The sequence below is a fragment of the Sesamum indicum genome, linkage group LG6, assembly GCF_000512975.1.
Source record: "Sesamum indicum cultivar Zhongzhi No. 13 linkage group LG6, S_indicum_v1.0, whole genome shotgun sequence".
In the NCBI taxonomy this organism is placed as follows: domain Eukaryota; kingdom Viridiplantae; phylum Streptophyta; class Magnoliopsida; order Lamiales; family Pedaliaceae; genus Sesamum; species Sesamum indicum.
This window is the reverse complement of record NC_026150.1, coordinates 8,690,648-8,707,945: the sequence shown is the minus strand read 5'-3', so window position 1 is coordinate 8,707,945 and position 17,298 is coordinate 8,690,648. Positions and strand designations below refer to the sequence as shown.

Genomic DNA, 17,298 nt, shown 5'->3' with positions numbered 1-17,298 from the left:
ACAAACACAACAAACAAAATTTGGTACGAATTGCCCTTTATTTAGTTTTATCTTTTTTAATGATTGATTTAGGTAAATATTACATGTTAATTGCAAACGATAAATTATATCACCGTCATGTGACAATGTCACACGACATCCACTCACACATTACCATCTTCCCAGCATATATATTTTAAAAATAGATAATATCTTTTGAGAAATCACTTTGTATTAATAAAATATATTTAGTAAATAATATATTTGAACTTAAGATTGAGATCTCATGAACAATTTGATGATTATAGTTCAAATTCCGAGTATTTTGTTTTACTTTAAGTGAATTATTATAATTTGCTCATAAGTTATTTAATATTTTTTATATATTTATATATTGATTGAATCGATAATTTAAAAAATTTACCCAAAATTTAATATTTTTCTTCATAAATAGATTTCAATATCTAAAGTCCATTTAAATCTAGTACAGTCCAGTGACATTCTCGTCCTGCAATGACTGAAGACGTCATCAGTTCCAAATTCCAACTTAATTGAGTGATTGTTCTTCTTTCTCAATAATTGAAAGCAATATCACTCGTGTTTCTCCAATTATTTAAAAAAAAAAAAATCTTTCGGGCTTTCTCTATTTCTTGCAAATCCTTTTGTCACTTTCAGACAGTTTTTTGTTGGTTTCCTCCCATGGCGGTTTGTGGTTGCTAATGTGGGCAGGCCTTTCAGCGTAGCTGCAGTATTTCTTCTGTTCATATGCACTGACACGAAACTCACACACCACAAACAATTATCATGTGGCTTGCAGAATTTTCACATCTTCAATTATAGGACTCCTCTTCTTGCTCCTTCTGAGTTGTTCTTTTCCAGATTTTTGGGACGGAAAAGAGCAGAAGTGAGGGTATAAAGAGTTTGCATCTGGACAGCCCTTTTGTCTGAAGTTCATTTCTCAGACGGGTTCGTGAGAGTCTTGAAGGCGTTGGAGCGATTTCCATGGCTTCAGCTATCAAGACTCTTGGGCTATCACCGCCGCCCTCTTATTTTGGTTTGAGTTCAGAGAAAAGGGTGCATTCTAGATGTCAGATTAGGTGTTTGGGTAGCAGGGATTCGAGTTCTACTGCTGCTTTGTCTTCTGATTCTGTGAAAGTAAATGGGGCTGTGAATGGAGTGAAGGAGGAGAGGAAAAGGGCTGTTCTTGATTCAGGAAATGGGCAGGTGAGCTCAGGTGTTCAGAGACAAGAAGTGGATTTTGAGCAGGAAAAGTTGGAACCTTTGTGGGATGATGGATATGGGAGTGAAACTGTTAAAGATTATCTTGATTATGCTAAGGATATAATAAAGCCGGACGGCGGGCCGCCCCGGTGGTTCACTCCAATCTCATGTGGCCCTTATTTGAGAAATTCACCTGTTCTTCTTTTCTTGCCGGGTAAAATATTGATTGATGTTAGCTGATACTCGTGGGTTTCTCACTGAATTTGTTGTAATTATGTGTGATTGTATTGTTGTTTATGGACTGAAATGTGTTTACTTATGTGGTTAAGTCTGGGTGGTCATGCAGGAATGGATGGTCTTGGACTTGGCCTTATTCTGCACCATAAGTCTCTTGGAAAGTAAGTCTTACTAAGATAATCAGGAATGTTAACTATATGTATGTTTGGTTCGGTTCAGAGTAGTCTCGAGCGGATGCCGATGAAAGGCAACTGGCTTTGTTGTTAAATAGTACATGAGTTGTTAACTTATAATTGTCTTGATTGTTCTCAAAGAGAAGTTGTGGCTGTTTTTCGTGATAGTTTTGTCAAATTCTTTTGAAATGGGAGAGCTTATAAAGATCGGACTGGATCTTGATCCAAATCTGATTACACATATAATCACATAGTTGGCTGTATGCAATTTCATTTATTTATCACAGTAACGTATTACTTAAGTGTTTTTCTTGCATCCCAGGGTGTTTGATGTGCGGTGCATGCATATCCCGGTGCAGGATCGAACACCATTTGAAGGTCTTGACTTTTAATTGCCTTCAAAAGTTTCAAATTCTTGATTCTCGAAACGTGCTGCTAACTTTTGTAGAAAAGAGAGTTATGCCATGAATTTGATACGAAGAAATTCCTTGCCTTTTCACTCTTGTTTCCAGCATGTGTTTTGGTGACGGTATTGTACATGTGATATTATTTGTTTCATAAATTTCAGAGTTAGTAGAATGGGTCGAAGAAACTGTGAGGGCTGAGCACTCTTCGTCCCCAAATAAACCCATTTATCTAGTCGGAGATTCACTCGGTGGATGTTTGGCACTTGCAGTTGCAGCTCGTAATCCCAAAATTGACCTTGTAGTCATATTAGCCAATCCAGGTCTGCCTTCAGAAACATGTCGAGTAACTCGTTCTAATTTCTTGAGGTGTCTCTAGTGACGCCTTCAGTTGATAGTCAGGGAAACTTAACTGATTATTCATTCTTTCAGCAACTTCATTTGGCAGGTCGCAACTGCAGCCTTTGCTGCCTTTATTGGAGGCGTTGCCCGATGAACTTCATACCACAGTTCCTTATCTCCTAAGCTTCGTTATGGGTACATACTCACTTCTTTTATGAGTCAAGTCACTCAAGTACTTACACAAATAGTTAATTCAAGGCGGCACATCCAAGTTAATGTGCCATAAACAAAAAACTTGTGTCGTCTATAATCCAAAATATTACTAAGAACATTCTATGTGTTTTTCTGACGGCTATTGTGCATTGTTGGAAAGGAAGTTTTTCCCGAACCTTTTTTCAAATTTTTACTATACGTGGCTCCTTTCTACCATTCTGATCCATAGCGCTCTGAGCATATTTGCTTCTTGCATACGTTTTATAGACATTCGACCTTTGCAAAACCAGGTGATCCGATGAAGATGGCTGCAGTAGACATTAACGGAATGCTGCCTCCTTCGCAATATTTTGAACAGTTAGCTGCCAACCTTACTTCTCTATTGCCTCGTCTTTCTGTAAGCCCGTTCTTGCATCGCTCTCGATTTTTAGTTTTTATCTATAATTTATTCAACAGACTGTATAAAACTATCTCCACTTAGATTTTTTGCGATAATCTAAGTCATCAACAACAAAAGAGATGACAGCGGTGCAGCTGTGTTTGAATTATGGAATTCACATCGAGTCAAAAGTACTAACTCTTTTCACTGGAATATGGATAGGGCTTGGCTGATATCATACCCAAAGAAACCCTGCTTTGGAAATTGAAGCTGCTCAAAACTGCTGCTGCTTACACTAATTCTCGTCTGCATGCCGTTAAAGCTGAAGTACTCATCCTCGCTAGGTTTCTTCCCTATCTCTGTTTGTCTATTCTTTTCAGTATTTTGTTTTGTGATAATAATGTTGCATTTGTGCCTCAGTGGCAAGGACAACATGCTTCCCAGTGGAGACGAGGCTCGGAGGCTTAGGAGAACGTTACAGAATTGCAAAGTGCGCTACTTCAAAGACAACGGCCATACAATATTATTGGTAGGTGAGGATTTTGTCCTAGTTCTTTCAGCGATATATAAGATTGTTGTGAACCTAGAAGCCACTTGTTTGCTCCAAGGAAGGCTGAAGACACAACTGTCAGTGTGATTGTTTTGCAGTTGTATGTAGTTCCTCAAACTTATTGACCCATGGCAAATTCTCATTAATGCAGGAGGATAGCGTTAATCTGTTGACTATTATTAAAGGTACTAACACCTACCGCCGTACAAGAAACCATGATTACGTCATGGACTTTGTACCTCTTAGTATGTCTGAGTTTGAGCAAGCAGTCGAGGGAAATGGGTAATTAACCATAACTCTTCGTCCCTAGATTTTCATAATGTTATTCTCCTCATATGTTTTCAGTTTAAATAACGAAACATTTCAGGCTTCTTGTTCGATTGGGACATGCTTTTGTTATAGATTCAAAGATATATTTCATATTGTTCTTAACGAAGTGAAAAGTATACCAAGTTAACTTGTTTTGCATACAATTTCTCGAGGCTGATACCATGTATAACTCAATGCAGATGGTTCCGCAACTATGCTGGTCCAGCTATGTTTTCGACTATGGAAGACGGTAAGATAGTGAGGGGCCTATCAGGTGTGCCAGAAGAAGGTCCCGTCTTGCTAGTCGGCTACCACATGCTTATGGGCTTAGAACTCAGTCCATTAGTTGAAGAATTTTTGAGGGTGAAGAATGTTATGGTCCGTGGTATAGCACACCCGACTTTGTTTTCACATCTTGTTGAAAGTGAAAACCAGGAATTTTCTTTGCCCGACTATCTTAGGTTGTATGGCGCGGTGCCCGTAAGCGCGAGTAACCTTTTCAAGCTGTTCAAGAAAAAATCTCATGTGCTGCTTTATCCCGGTGGCGCTCGTGAGGCTTTGCACAGGAAGGTTTGTGGATGACGATGAAATAGCTGTCAGAATTCTGTGTTTTTTGAAATAGTACTAACCTTTTGAACTTGTGTCGTTAGGGTGAAGAGTATAAGTTATTTTGGCCTGACCAGCCGGAGTTTGTCAGGATGGCTGCAAGATTTGGGGCGACAATTGTACCATTTGGAGTTATCGGAGAGGACGACCTAGCTGAGGTAGCATTCTTCAATATATCAGACAAGCTTGCTCATGACTGATAGTGAATTGGTTTTATGCTTTCTTGCAATGTAGTCTGATCCCTCCTTGTCATAAAGAAGTTATTTATTAACTTACATCATTAGTGTCCTTACATTCTTAATTTACTCACAGTTAATTCTAGACTACGACGACATCATGAAAATCCCTGTTTGGGGCGACCGGGTAAGAAGCGACAACAAGAAATATGAAGCGTTTAATGTCAGGTAAACCACCTAAACTCAAAAACCTTTAATATTATCTTAATATTTGTTTGACAGGCATTTTGTTTCATCAAATGTGTATCTGGTCGTAGGGCTGGAATGAGCGGTGAGGTTGCCAACCAGGCTTTATATCTTCCGGGACTTCTTCCAAAGATTCCTGGCCGTTTATACTACCTGTTTGGGAAGCCGATTCAGACAAAGGGACGAGAAGAGATGTTGAAGGACAGAGAAGAAGCAAGAAAAGTCTACTTGCAGATAAAGTCTGGCGTCGAGACAAATATGTCGTACCTGCTTCAGAAGAGAAAGGAAGATCCTTACAGAGGTATTCTTGATAGGACAGTATATCGAGCTTTCCATGCTCCAATGGACCAGGTTCCGAGTTTTGAACCATAAAAGACAAGTTCTAAGGTAAGTTGCTTTCTAAATGTTCCATTCCTATGTTTGAGGAGGACTGAGTTATTACAAAAACCATAACCAATCTATGTTGGACAACACAATCTTGTGTTTCTGGACACAGAATCACCACACCTAGTGCCCGGTTTTGCAGGAGAAACGCCCACCATCGATGAAAAGTACTGTAGAAAGATTCAAAATAACGGTGTAACGAGAAGGGCCTGATTGATGGACTGAAATCTCTAACACCGGGCAAGCATGAATTAAGTTATGGACATGCCTAAGGTGTGTAAAAGAGGAGATATATAGAAGTTGTTGAAGACACACATTGTTGTACTATTGCATCATTCATATACAGACATTGTTGTCTGTATTATTGCAAAACCTTGTATAATAATAATTCCTATGGTTTTGAATATGTCCTGATTTTTTTGTGAGGAATCTTAATAAAACGCCTTTAACTTTTTCTAAAACATAGCAATCCTTTCGAACGAATCGCATTTTTGGTACCGTGGTGTGCCGGATCTTGCATGTTCTGTGTCATGTATTTTCCGAATGCCCGTGTTTGATATAATATAAACATGATCGTTTGTACAGTATATACCATCGTTAGTTTTTTAACGGAATCATCACTTGGCTGTTAAATCTGAAGCCATTGGCGGTAAACATTTACTGATTTGCCGTTTTAGAGGAAATTTTTTTGCTTGAATCAGGTTTTGATGTATCAAATCTATCACAAAGCAAGTGTATCACACTTGCTATATAATTGATTATTTTTCCTGAATCGTACACCAATTATACAACAAGTGTATTGCATTTGCTATATGATTGATTCAGATTCAATCAAGTCGAATCCGAGCTAGAATTTCTCGATTGTATATAATTTGTACATGATCTAATTAGATTGAGAATTTTGGTCATTATAATGAGGTGACAGTTATCAAACTGGGGATTCCTGCCAGTTCAGCCATTAAATCGGTGTACAACAATTATAATTTGAAGGAAAAAGCTGGCTAAAAAAGAATTTAAATTGCCAAAATTAGATGAAATTCCTAATTTAATTAAGTATTGTGCAAGTCAAATAAGTTTTCCGATCATATTGACTGCAAAAAAGATTAAAATTACAAAAAATTTAAAATTACATGACTAAATTACAAAATTCAATTATTGCAATACCAAAAATGTCACCTCTAAATTACAGACTGAAATTATATTTTTCCGCTGTGCAAAACGGCTCCATTTTATGGTACCAAATTAGGCTATAAAGTAGAGTATCAAATCTGCAAGACCCCTACACGGTGGTACCAAAAAAATAAAATTATTTTATAATGTTAACTATTCAAACGTTTTAAATATGAATTATTACGACCAACTTTAATTAATATCTATTATATCAGCTTTTGGTAGTTAATAAGAAAATTATTTGATCAATAATATCTTAGTTTAGTAGTTGAAACTAATGGTGAGTTTTCCATAAATAAGTTTGAAATTATGGATTTCACTTAGGATCTTTATCTCACTTTATGTGAGTATTTGTACAGTAATGTATTGGTTGATTCGAGCTAAAAGAAAAAAAAAAAAAAAGGGACCATTAGGCATAATGGGTTCAGGCCCATGGGTTTGACATGGGCCTGGACCCAATAATTCTCCAGTCAAAGGCCCAACAGCACCGAACAAAAGTGGAAGGTAAAGACTGTGAAAGGAAAGACTTTGGCTTTATGCCGTCGGGAGTCGGCTTTTCGCGCTCCTCGAAAAAACACTCTTTTTGTCCCATAATAATTCTCGTTTCTTGTTTCATCGTTCACACCGAAGACCTCTCTCACCCTCTGTGCCCAAGAATTTTTGAATGGAGTCCTCGAATCCTCTGTTGCGGAGGTACCGCAGCGATCGTCGGAAGCTACTGGAGTTCCTGATGTCATCCGGCATCATCGGAAAGATTACAACTCCGGCGGGACCTACTACCTCCTTTTCCAACATCGACTTTGATGCTATCAGCATTGATTACGTTCTTGAATGTGTTGAGTCTGGTACGTGTATGTAGGAGTGTGTTTTGGAAGAGTAGATGAGTGCCGCTGGTTTTTGTTTCTGTGAGTTGATTTTGTATAGGCTGAAGTTCGGAGCTGTTTTGGATTACTGTTTTTGACCAAGTTATGCGCCAGACAGTTCTGGGTTTAGCTCTTCTTTGAGTAGAATGATTCTTCAAATCATGGGTTTTGGTTGTAGACCAGTACAGTATTATGGTAATGATTGACGGAACATGTCTTCACTTAGTTAAAGCAGAGTTCTATGTGCATGTCAGTGTGTGTGTAACCGGGCGTTGGTTATGTATTATTTTTCATGTTTGTCATGATCTTGGTGGAGGGACATGATGATTCTTGTTGTTGGTCAGGTGGCGTGCTTGATGTTTCTGAAGCAACTAAGAGATATTACTTCGACTCTACACATCCAGTAATGGTAAGAAATGCAGAAAAGATTGATCCTGGTATTCGTTTTTTCGTTTTTTTATATATATTTTTTGGTTGATTGCTAACTGTGATCTTTTAGTTGTTCTTGAACTGGAATTTGAAGTTGATTTGGCTTTAAGTTCCATTTGTTAGTCTCTTCTATATTTTTGGCTTGTTCAGGTTTCACGCATGTGTATTACGCCCCAAAATATTGCATGACTATATGAGCCATTTTGTGCGTTGAAGAGTTCACACGATAGCAAATTTTGTGTAATCAAAGCAAGTCAATATGTACAGAGCATTTTCTGGGATTACATAGTTCAGGCTGTCTTTGGACTTTGAGTAGTACTACAGGTTTCAATAAAAGATTTATAGCTTGCGGTAAGTTGTTTCTGAATTTAGGAGCCGCTAATGTCTACCTAATTTGAAACATTGTAGTTCTTGTAAATGTGAAAGCATTGATCAAAATTTTCCCCTTAGGTAATAGAATTGAGAAGGGAATGGTATCATGCTGTGGAACAAACAAACAAAGGCAATGCATGATCATGAGACCTACCTATTTGTTATGTCACATCTTAAGTTTTATATTCCTGAAGAATATTCTCTGGTAGAATCTTAACGGGATTCCAAAATTTGTTCCTACTATAAGTGCCAGTCAACAACAACTATCGTCAGTTGCTATCCTTTGAGCACCAAATTTTGCATTTTCTCTAGTCCTCTTGGATGCTTTAGGGTTGATATCTGCTAAGCCTCCGGAGGACATACTGTTGAAGACCCTAATAAACTTGAGATAAAAATGCACAATATTCTTCCATTTGTCCAGAAAGCTGCTTATCCTCCTTTTGACTATATCAAATTTGGTTAACCATTCAATAGTTAATACTGATTGTTATCATTGAACTAACATGTGTGAATTCCATACCACAGGGCACTACCTCTGTAACGATTTACTCTTTTCTTATTTCTTTCTCCTTTTCTTCCTTATTGTATTTTTTCTATTAACGTTGATTTTCTACTAGGCGTATAGAAGAGTGAATATAGACATTTTCCTTATGATACAAGTTGACAATTTGTGAAGATGGTTTAAACTATGTGTATGTATGTACATATAGTATATTAATAGCTAAAGACAATTGAGATCATGGAATTGAGTAAGCTATGTGCTAGTGTTTAATGTGCCTTTATTTGCACATATGTTGTTTGTTTTTTATTAAACATGTAAGTATGTGCACATATGCACATGCACAGTATGCTATGTGTAGTTTATGTCCGTGTGAGTGTGCCTGCACTTGCAAGTATATTATCAGTTTTGTGCTTTTTCTAGAAGTTTTAGTATATTAAGTTTCATTTTCTCCTCTTCTGATAGATTTTCTCCTTCAGTATTCCTGTTTTCTTGGGAAAGTTAATGATACTATTTTCTGCAGAGGCACTTGCAATCAGGGGATGTTTTTTATCTTCATTCAGATCCAGATGCAGCTGGATCTCCACCTCATCGAGTTCCACCACCAATTATCACGAACCAAAGGGAGTTTGTCGAATCACGCAATTCTCAATGGTCAAATCCAGCTGGTGAAAGATCACAGTTACCCTCTAAGCAAGCAACTGCAGCTCCAGATATAAATTCCCTGCATAACGCAAGTATTCTTTCAGTAGGTTTGCCAACTCTTAAAACAGGTATATTTATTCCTCGTCTTGTATGATGATAACCCAAACCACCAACTTTGTGGAGAGAAAATGTAACATCGAAATGAATATTAAGGCTATGTTTATATTCGTTTTGAGAACATATTTTCTTTTCTGCATCCCTTAAAAATGCCAAAACTGTGTTTCTTTTGCTCATTTACTACTTCTTGTAAGTGTGTTTGGGAAAAAATACCTATTTCTAACCCTATCTCCGTGGCCCACACCATTTTCTGAAGAAAATAAGGTTGTGTTTCAAAAGACACTCTTTTTACTGTTTGAAGAAAAAAATCCAAAATGTGTAAATGAAATGTAAACTCAGCCTGTCAACTTATGTGGTCAAAACAAACTCTTCATAATTGCATAAGAACTATTTTCACATTTTTCAGAAAGCATTTTCAAAATAATCCAAACATACCGAGTACTTCTCTTGTTTTTGTTTCTCCAAATGTCTTTCATCGAATATCACGCTGTACGTTTCAACTATTGGTCAAATCCTCAAAACATTCTGCGATGCTATTGTGATAAGAAACAGCCTTCTGTTGAGCTCCTTACTAGTACATTGCATTACAAACCCCAAAGTGTAAATAGAAGCTGAAATTAATATGTATTTATAACCTTACATGCATAAGAAAAGAGAGATGCTTTTGAGATTGATATATATTTATTGGCAAAATAATGTTAATGTGCTTTCACTTTCATGATGATCACAAGAAACTTGTATTTGAAAGCAAATAGTTTCTTAGTGTTAAAAGGGCACCAATGGTTTCTGATAGGTCGTGTGATGAGAGAGATTCATATGCGACGTTAACTTCTAAGGTTGGTAAGAAAAAAAATATTAATATCAGTATCATGGGAATAAGGGAATCTCAACAAAACAAAGGATGGACCATAGGAAGGGTTTGGAAGGGAATAAGACTTGATTACTTATCTCATAAGCTTTTTACTACCTTGCTTCTTATCCTCTTTTGTTATGTGGCTGATAAAGGGTCGTGTAAGTTCACTTTACCTTCTCAATTTTAGGTTCTTTCAGTAATCTCATTGTTCAATTGATTCAGCCTTGATCGCCATTAGTATAAGGAATTAGTTCATCATGGTGTAGCTGATTTATATACCTTCTACCTCCATTATTTTCAGGAGGCAGGAAGTTTCATGATGGTCAGGGGAATGGCATCTCATTAATTTATTGAACTCATCCAGATTATAATAGTTACACTCCCAATAGCTCATGCATAGTCTCCTGATTTGTCTTTTTTGTCTGTGTTAAATTAAAAATTCCATTCTTTGAGTAAACTGATACATAGTTTCAGAATTTGTGAAGGTCTACTGGATGATGACATGCAGGAATCTGCTTATGAAGTGTTTCTTGCATGTATGCTGTTTTCTGGGTAAACTTTCCTCTCTTCCTGCTGTTCTCTACTTGGAAAAACCTGCTTTAATAGCTGATGCATAACAGCAATCTGCTTGTGCTTGTGCTTGTGTCTGGTTTTTTTAAAAAAATATAATGTATTGTGACTTTGTTTGTGTCTGCAATGTTGTCTTAAAATCAAAATTAGCTAGTGTATTTCATGCTCGATTCCTTTATCTAACTTTCCTTCCTTGCTCGCATAGGGTGGAAATACACTCGACTGAGGGTAAAAAGAGAGAAAAAAGTTCTAAGTTTCTTGCAGGGTTGAAGAATAGAAGAGATAAACGGCATACAGAACGACATATAGAATCCGAATCTCCTGAAAGGCATTTCAAGGTCCTTGACACCATTCGCATACAAATGCAGGCAAGTATTATGTTCAAATTTCTTCCTGATCTTGTTTTTCAGTTGGGCAAAATATGCTACTGTCAGGTGATGCTATGATTATCCAGCTTATCATTCCTCCTGTACATTGGCAGCATTGCCCTTTTCCTTTTCCCTATAATTTGTTAGTTTGGGAGTAAATTCAGTATGCACTACAAACTTAGGTGGACAGAGTTATCCCTAGCCTGAATCCCATGATGGAACTCAAGACAGAAAGTATTCTGATTTCTCCAACCCTTTAGGATCATCAACATTTACATGAACATAGTGTTTGAGTTATTTTGAACACCTTAAAACTCAGAGAATTTACATTTTCAATAGACAAACAAGTACAGAAACCATTTGTGCTGCATAATTATGGAAACATTACATTGAAACCAAGACATCCAAATATCTTAATGTAAATCGTCAAGAGAAATTCTTTTTACATATTTTGCTTCTCCATGTTTTTCTGTATACAGTTATTGGTTACAATGCTTGTTATTAAATTTCTACGCGGCATACTATGTGTTTTTGTCTATGCATGATTGCATGGATGGATGAATGATCATTTTGAAATAAATAGACAATTTATAATTACATTGAGCATCGCCATATTTTTTTGGTGGCTTTTCTTTTTTTGTTTTATTTACTGGTAGATGTCTTTCCACATTGATGTGCTAGATGAGAAGGCATTTGTATTAGAGGCTGCATGACATAAGCTTTGTGCTTCTTTGGTTAATTGGGACTACGAAATTCATAGAAAACCAGATGTGCTCTTGGGTTTTCACTTCATCAATTTCTCGCGTTTATGCTAAGGAAATTCAGCTAATTCTTATCTTGCTCACTCATTAACTGACTCTACATGACAAGTGTGGCTCTGAAAGGTGTCATAAATATCCTAATGTATAATTTCAGATCTCGATTCATTAGGAATTAGTAGAACATTCGGTTTTCCAATTGAATATTAAAGAGAAACGATTCTGTATATGAAAAAGGTCGCTTGGGGTTAAGAGTTCAGTTTTGTAATGTCCAATATGTGATAATATGACGGTCCTTTTTTGTCTGATTTGAATACACTTCTTTTGTTGTACTTAGATGTTTGGTTGGGGCGAAAAGTAGGAGTACAAAAAAGGCGGAAGTAAAAGAAAATGTATAAGAAATAGTTCGGCGTTTGGTTAGTGGGAAGAGATGGAGGGGAAGTAAAATTCGATGTATATGAAACCCCTTTGGAGTCTAATTTTGTTTCCATCCAAACTTGCGCGGAAACGCGAAAGTATAAGGCCAAAAAACAAAAAGTATATATTTTATTTTAATTTACTCTGCCTGTATATATATAATTTTTCTCCCATTTGTTTTCTCCTTTCCGCACAAAATACCGTACATAATCGCCAAAGAAAAGATAAACGAATCGCTGAAAAACTACCATAGTTAACGATGAATATTTTTATTAAGAAAAAATATTCTTGTTCTTGTTTGATAAATATTCTTATTAATACAATTTTTGATTTTTTTTGATAATACTAAAATTATATTAGTATAATATTAATTTATTTATTTTCTAATACAAAATGATTCAGTAAAATTACAAAAAATAGTCTTTTTCTTATTAATATGTTTTACTCGTACCAAACAAGTGGAAGTATTTGAGATTTGCTCCCCTTCCAATCATACAAAACAATTTGAAGGAAAATTATTATTCTTTGCCTTGCCTTTCCCCTTTCACTTCCCCTGCTCCTTTCAATTCCTTTTTCGGGTCACTTGAATCAAACGAACCCTTAGTTCATGAATATGTCAACTTTCATAGGTATTGACTATTATTGTTTCTGTTATTCAATACCAACATTAACTCACTCCATGTCTGCATTAGATCTCAGAAGCAGCAGATACATTTATTAGACGAAGATTGACACAGTTTGCGACAGGGAAATCTTGCGAATCAATTGATATTCCACAATTGTCATTGGTGCTTCTTACTGGTGCATTAAGATCTGATTTTCCAAGTGAGAAATCATACCTGAAGTGGAAGAACAGACAAGTAAATACTGATTCTTGTTGGTTTTTCCTTAGCAGCATTTTCTTCCATTTCAGTTCCTGCTTCTGGTATGAGCATGTTCTCTAGTTAAGCACAATGTTGACTTTGATACTGTTCTTGCTGCTATTCTCAGGTTTTGACTTTGTATTTATTAAATCCGTTATTTAGTAATTTGATAATTCATAAAATGTTTAATTATCTTGTATTAATATGCTAAATTATTTTCATTAATTACAATATCATGTAATATTATGTATTTTTGATCTACAAACTTTTTGAAGAGATGATTTTATGAAGTTTTAATTAACCTAATTATAAAAAATACTTATTTTTTCATTTACCAAAGAATTACTAGTAAAACGTTACAAAAAACATATTTAACAAACACATACTTTGAATCCAACATGCAAAGTATACTTTTATGTACAAGTATAAAGGATAAAAGTTCCACCAACCCTGAATGTAATCAACATTGTTGGGAGTATTCATTATTTTACCTTCTATGACCTAACCTTGTCAAATTGGTGGAGCTTCCCCCCCCAATATCTGTACAAAAAGTATACTTTGGTTTGGGATTAGTGTATCTGTTAATGTTATATACAGTTTGCTTTGTCTATTTATTATTTGCATTTGATAATTCATGTTTCTAACTTTTTACTCTTAATTCTTTGGTTGAAAAAGTGAACAAAAATATTTTTAAAAATTAAAATAATTAAAATTTTACAAAATAATTTCTTCACCAAGTTTACAAAGCAAAGACTAGATAATATTACATGGCATTGTTTAGTAAAAATATTTTAATATATATAAAATAATTAACATTTTATGAGTTATTGAATTACTGAATAATTAATTTTTAAAAAATTAGGAAATAAATATAAAAATAAAAATAAAGAATAAAAAAATAGTTTTGGGAGTTCCAAGAAAAATAAGAAAAAGAGTTTTGGGCAAGTCATTACTTGGAGTAACGACTTTGTTTATTTTTATGAACTTTTTAAATATGTTTTATTTTTATAATTTTTCTTCTTTTAATAATATTAAAATAGTTGAGAACTATGAAGTGATATCATATTGATATAGCAATATAGTAAAGATGACTTACGCCAACTATATGATGTACTTCATTTGATTTCGTCCCAGTAAATATCAACTTTGTTGTAACTTTAAAACGTCCTTGTATGAGGTATTAACTGTTTTAGAACCCAAATTTCTTGGTGCTTGAGTTGTTTTCAGTTTGTGACTCTAGCTGTAACTGCTCTTATTAGGCAAGTGTTTTCGAAGAACTAGTTTCTTCTGATGATAGGAAGACCGAAAAGCAGCTGATTGGAACTTCACTTGAAAAAATTAGAAATGCACAGGTATCTTCTTGAATTTATCTTTCTTACAAACATTTGAAGTTTCATTCTTAGCAAATTGCCCTTTTATGGTTAGGAATGGGATATTAAGATGTCTCCTTCTCAACGGAGTGATGTTCTTTTAACTCTTCGACAAGTTGCTTTGGCATTCTCATCCATACCTGGGCGCTTTGGGGTGGAGGGAGAAACATACTATTGGACAACTGGTTATCATTTGAACATTAGACTCTACGAGAAGTTACTCTGTGGTGTATTTGACATTTTGGAGGATGGCCAGCTCATAGAGGTTTGCACTTGGTTTGGGCTTTTCTCTTTGGTGATTTACTTTTTACTTTTGCATTAAGGTTCGTCTTTTCCACAAAACATCTATGTTTCTAGATTATAGTATTTCAGTTCTGTACCAGGAAGCAGAAGAGGTCCTGAAATTGATGAAGTTGACTTGGTCAATGTTGGGCATCACAGAGAGGCTGCATCATGCATTATTTGCATGGGTGCTTTTTAAACAGGTGTAAATTCTCTATTAAAGTTTTATCTGTAATTCCATAATACTACCTGATGGTTGCTAGCACATGCAACTATTTTGATGGCTGTAGAGTTATTTGAATGTAGATGATTCAGGCTTCTGGACCTGTTCTAGAAATGTGTTCTTTATATTGTAGCCTTGTAAGTTATTGCATTCTCTAATTGACATACTTTAGTGTGCTGCTTTACATGTAACTTTGACGGAAAGTAAGGAAATTGTCAGATGGAGTATCTGTTTTCTGTTTTGAGAATATCACAGTTTGTTTCTTCAAAAAGATTTCTCAGATTGGCAAAAATGAGAATTTTCTATTCTCCAAAAACTGAACCCATATCTTAGAAAAATGAAAAGCAGATCATGTCTGCAGCATTTTCTTCTGGGCAGATGTTGGTTATTTTTCATTCAAAGAAATTGAAAAGTTCCCATGCATGTGTTTTTGTTTTGCCTTTAATTGAATAAAGTAAAAACTAATATATGCTTCAATACAATAAATGTTTAATCTAAACTGCTAATAGGGCCAATTGTTTCGTTGGATGTTTAGGTTTTGTTTTAGGGATAATACATTCCCCTTAGTTTGGTGTAATTACACATAGACCCCTGTGGTTTGAGAAATTACATCTAGCATCCCCTGAGGTTTGCTTCTATCTATGGAATAAGTTCCCCGTTAGTCAAAATTCACTGAATTTACTCATATTAATGAAAAAAAGTTGAATGAAAATTGATATGTACCCTCGATTGACTTATTACTAACTTATTGCTTTCCAAACAATTTTTTTCGAACTAAACTACCCTTATAATGGTGAAAATATACCTCTTCACATGCATTAATGCATGAAGATCATGTCTTAGAAAAATGAAAAGCAGATCATGTCTGCAGCATTTTCTTCTGGGCAGATGTTGGTTATTTTTCATTCAAAGAAATTGAAAAGTTCCCATGCATGTGTTTTTGTTTTGCCTTTAATTGAATAAAGTAAAAACTAATATATGCTTCAATACAATAAATGTTTAATCTAAACTGCTAATAGGGCCAATTGTTTCGTTGGATGTTTAGGTTTTGTTTTAGGGATAATACATTCCCCTTAGTTTGGTGTAATTACACATAGACCCCTGTGGTTTGAGAAATTACATCTAGCATCCCCTGAGGTTTGCTTCTATCTATGGAATAAGTTCCCCGTTAGTCAAAATTCACTGAATTTACTCATATTAATGAAAAAAAGTTGAATGAAAATTGATATGTACCCTCGATTGACTTATTACTAACTTATTGCTTTCCAAACAATTTTTTTCGAACTAAACTACCCTTATAATGGTGAAAATATACCTCTTCACATGCATTAATGCATGAAGTCGTATGAGGGTAATTTGGTCATAAAAAGATTTATTTGATCGACTATAAGCCAATAATAAGTCAATCTGGGGTAATTTAGATTGTTTTCTTAATATTAACAAATTCAGTGAATTTCGACTAACAAAGTGGCTCATTTGTTAGACGGAAGCAAACCTCAGAGGAGGGGAGTGTAGTTATCCTTTATTTTATGAATGTATGCTGCTCTTTCTTAAATTTGAGTCTTAATCATTGTAATGTATCCTTGATAAAGTTTCAAATACATTTTCTTCTTAATGGAAGTTCGTTGCAACCGAGGAGGCAGTACTATTGGACTATGCAATTTGTGAAGTTGAGAGAGTTCTATCTGCTGGAGTTTATGATGACAAGGAAGTGGCTTATTTGAAGAGCCTGACATGTTTCACCATTGGCAATGGATGTGAGATTAGATTGAATTTGCTCCAGTCTATATTTTCATCAATTACCTCTTGGTGCGAGAGTAAATTGCTGGATTATCACCTACATTTTAGTCAGGTTATCTAATTCTACAACTTGATATAACCAAGTATTTGGTTCTACTGTTGTGATGTCAGTGAAATGTGTGAGCGCCTTGAATATTCTCTCTGAAATGATCTTCTATTTTCAGAAATCATCATTCTTTGAGAGGGTGTTGACATTGGTATTGTCTGCTGGGGTTCAGGATTTTGTTCCACATGGAAATAACCAGGTAATATTGCCAATTAATCATTTGAAATTTGTTCTGCATGGTTTATAAAGGACCTTCCATATAAACTTTTCATTCAGTGATCTCTGTGTTCTAAGGTGAATTAGAGGGGTGAAATTTACATTAAGCTGTTAATTTCATTCTTTTTCCTTTCTCATTTAGAATACTAAGAATGTTCTGATTACTGTGGTCTTTCTGCCAGGATCAATTTATTTCAATAATTTGTTCTCTCAGAATG

At 35.2% G+C, this 17,298-nt stretch overlaps 2 protein-coding genes across 5 annotated transcripts in view; both read left to right on the top strand.

The window, feature by feature from the left end:
* On the top strand, window positions 624–5,648 carry LOC105164133 (acyltransferase-like protein At1g54570, chloroplastic). Its single transcript, XM_011082713.2, has 14 exons — window positions 624–1,414; window positions 1,547–1,598; window positions 1,933–1,988; window positions 2,179–2,337; window positions 2,447–2,551; window positions 2,860–2,966; window positions 3,171–3,292; window positions 3,369–3,477; window positions 3,650–3,780; window positions 4,008–4,377; window positions 4,458–4,571; window positions 4,726–4,817; window positions 4,907–5,222; window positions 5,362–5,648. The coding sequence occupies exons 1-13, from the start codon at window positions 982–984 to the stop codon at window positions 5,205–5,207; spliced, it is 2,151 nt and encodes a 716-aa protein (XP_011081015.1). The 5' UTR covers window positions 624–981; the 3' UTR covers window positions 5,208–5,222; window positions 5,362–5,648.
* LOC105164132 overlaps window positions 6,906–17,298 on the top strand; it is a 23,579-nt gene continuing 13,186 nt past the window's right edge. For 2 of the 4 annotated variants that reach the window (XM_011082711.2, XM_011082710.2), the window contains exons 1-11: window positions 6,906–7,234; window positions 7,597–7,661; window positions 9,076–9,325; window positions 10,653–10,719; window positions 10,943–11,105; window positions 12,973–13,140; window positions 14,403–14,495; window positions 14,569–14,778; window positions 14,897–14,998; window positions 16,640–16,870; window positions 16,983–17,063. In XM_011082711.2, the coding sequence (XP_011081013.1) occupies window positions 7,054–7,234; window positions 7,597–7,661; window positions 9,076–9,325; window positions 10,653–10,719; window positions 10,943–11,105; window positions 12,973–13,140; window positions 14,403–14,495; window positions 14,569–14,778; window positions 14,897–14,998; window positions 16,640–16,870; window positions 16,983–17,063 (1,611 nt within the window). In that variant the 5' untranslated portion in view covers window positions 6,906–7,053. Of the gene's footprint in view, window positions 7,235–7,596; window positions 7,662–9,075; window positions 9,326–10,641; window positions 10,720–10,942; window positions 11,106–12,972; window positions 13,141–14,402; window positions 14,496–14,568; window positions 14,779–14,896; window positions 14,999–16,639; window positions 16,871–16,982; window positions 17,064–17,298 lie in introns of all 4 variants that reach the window. The other 2 variants (XM_020694824.1, XM_011082712.2) reach the window with 2 other exon arrangements.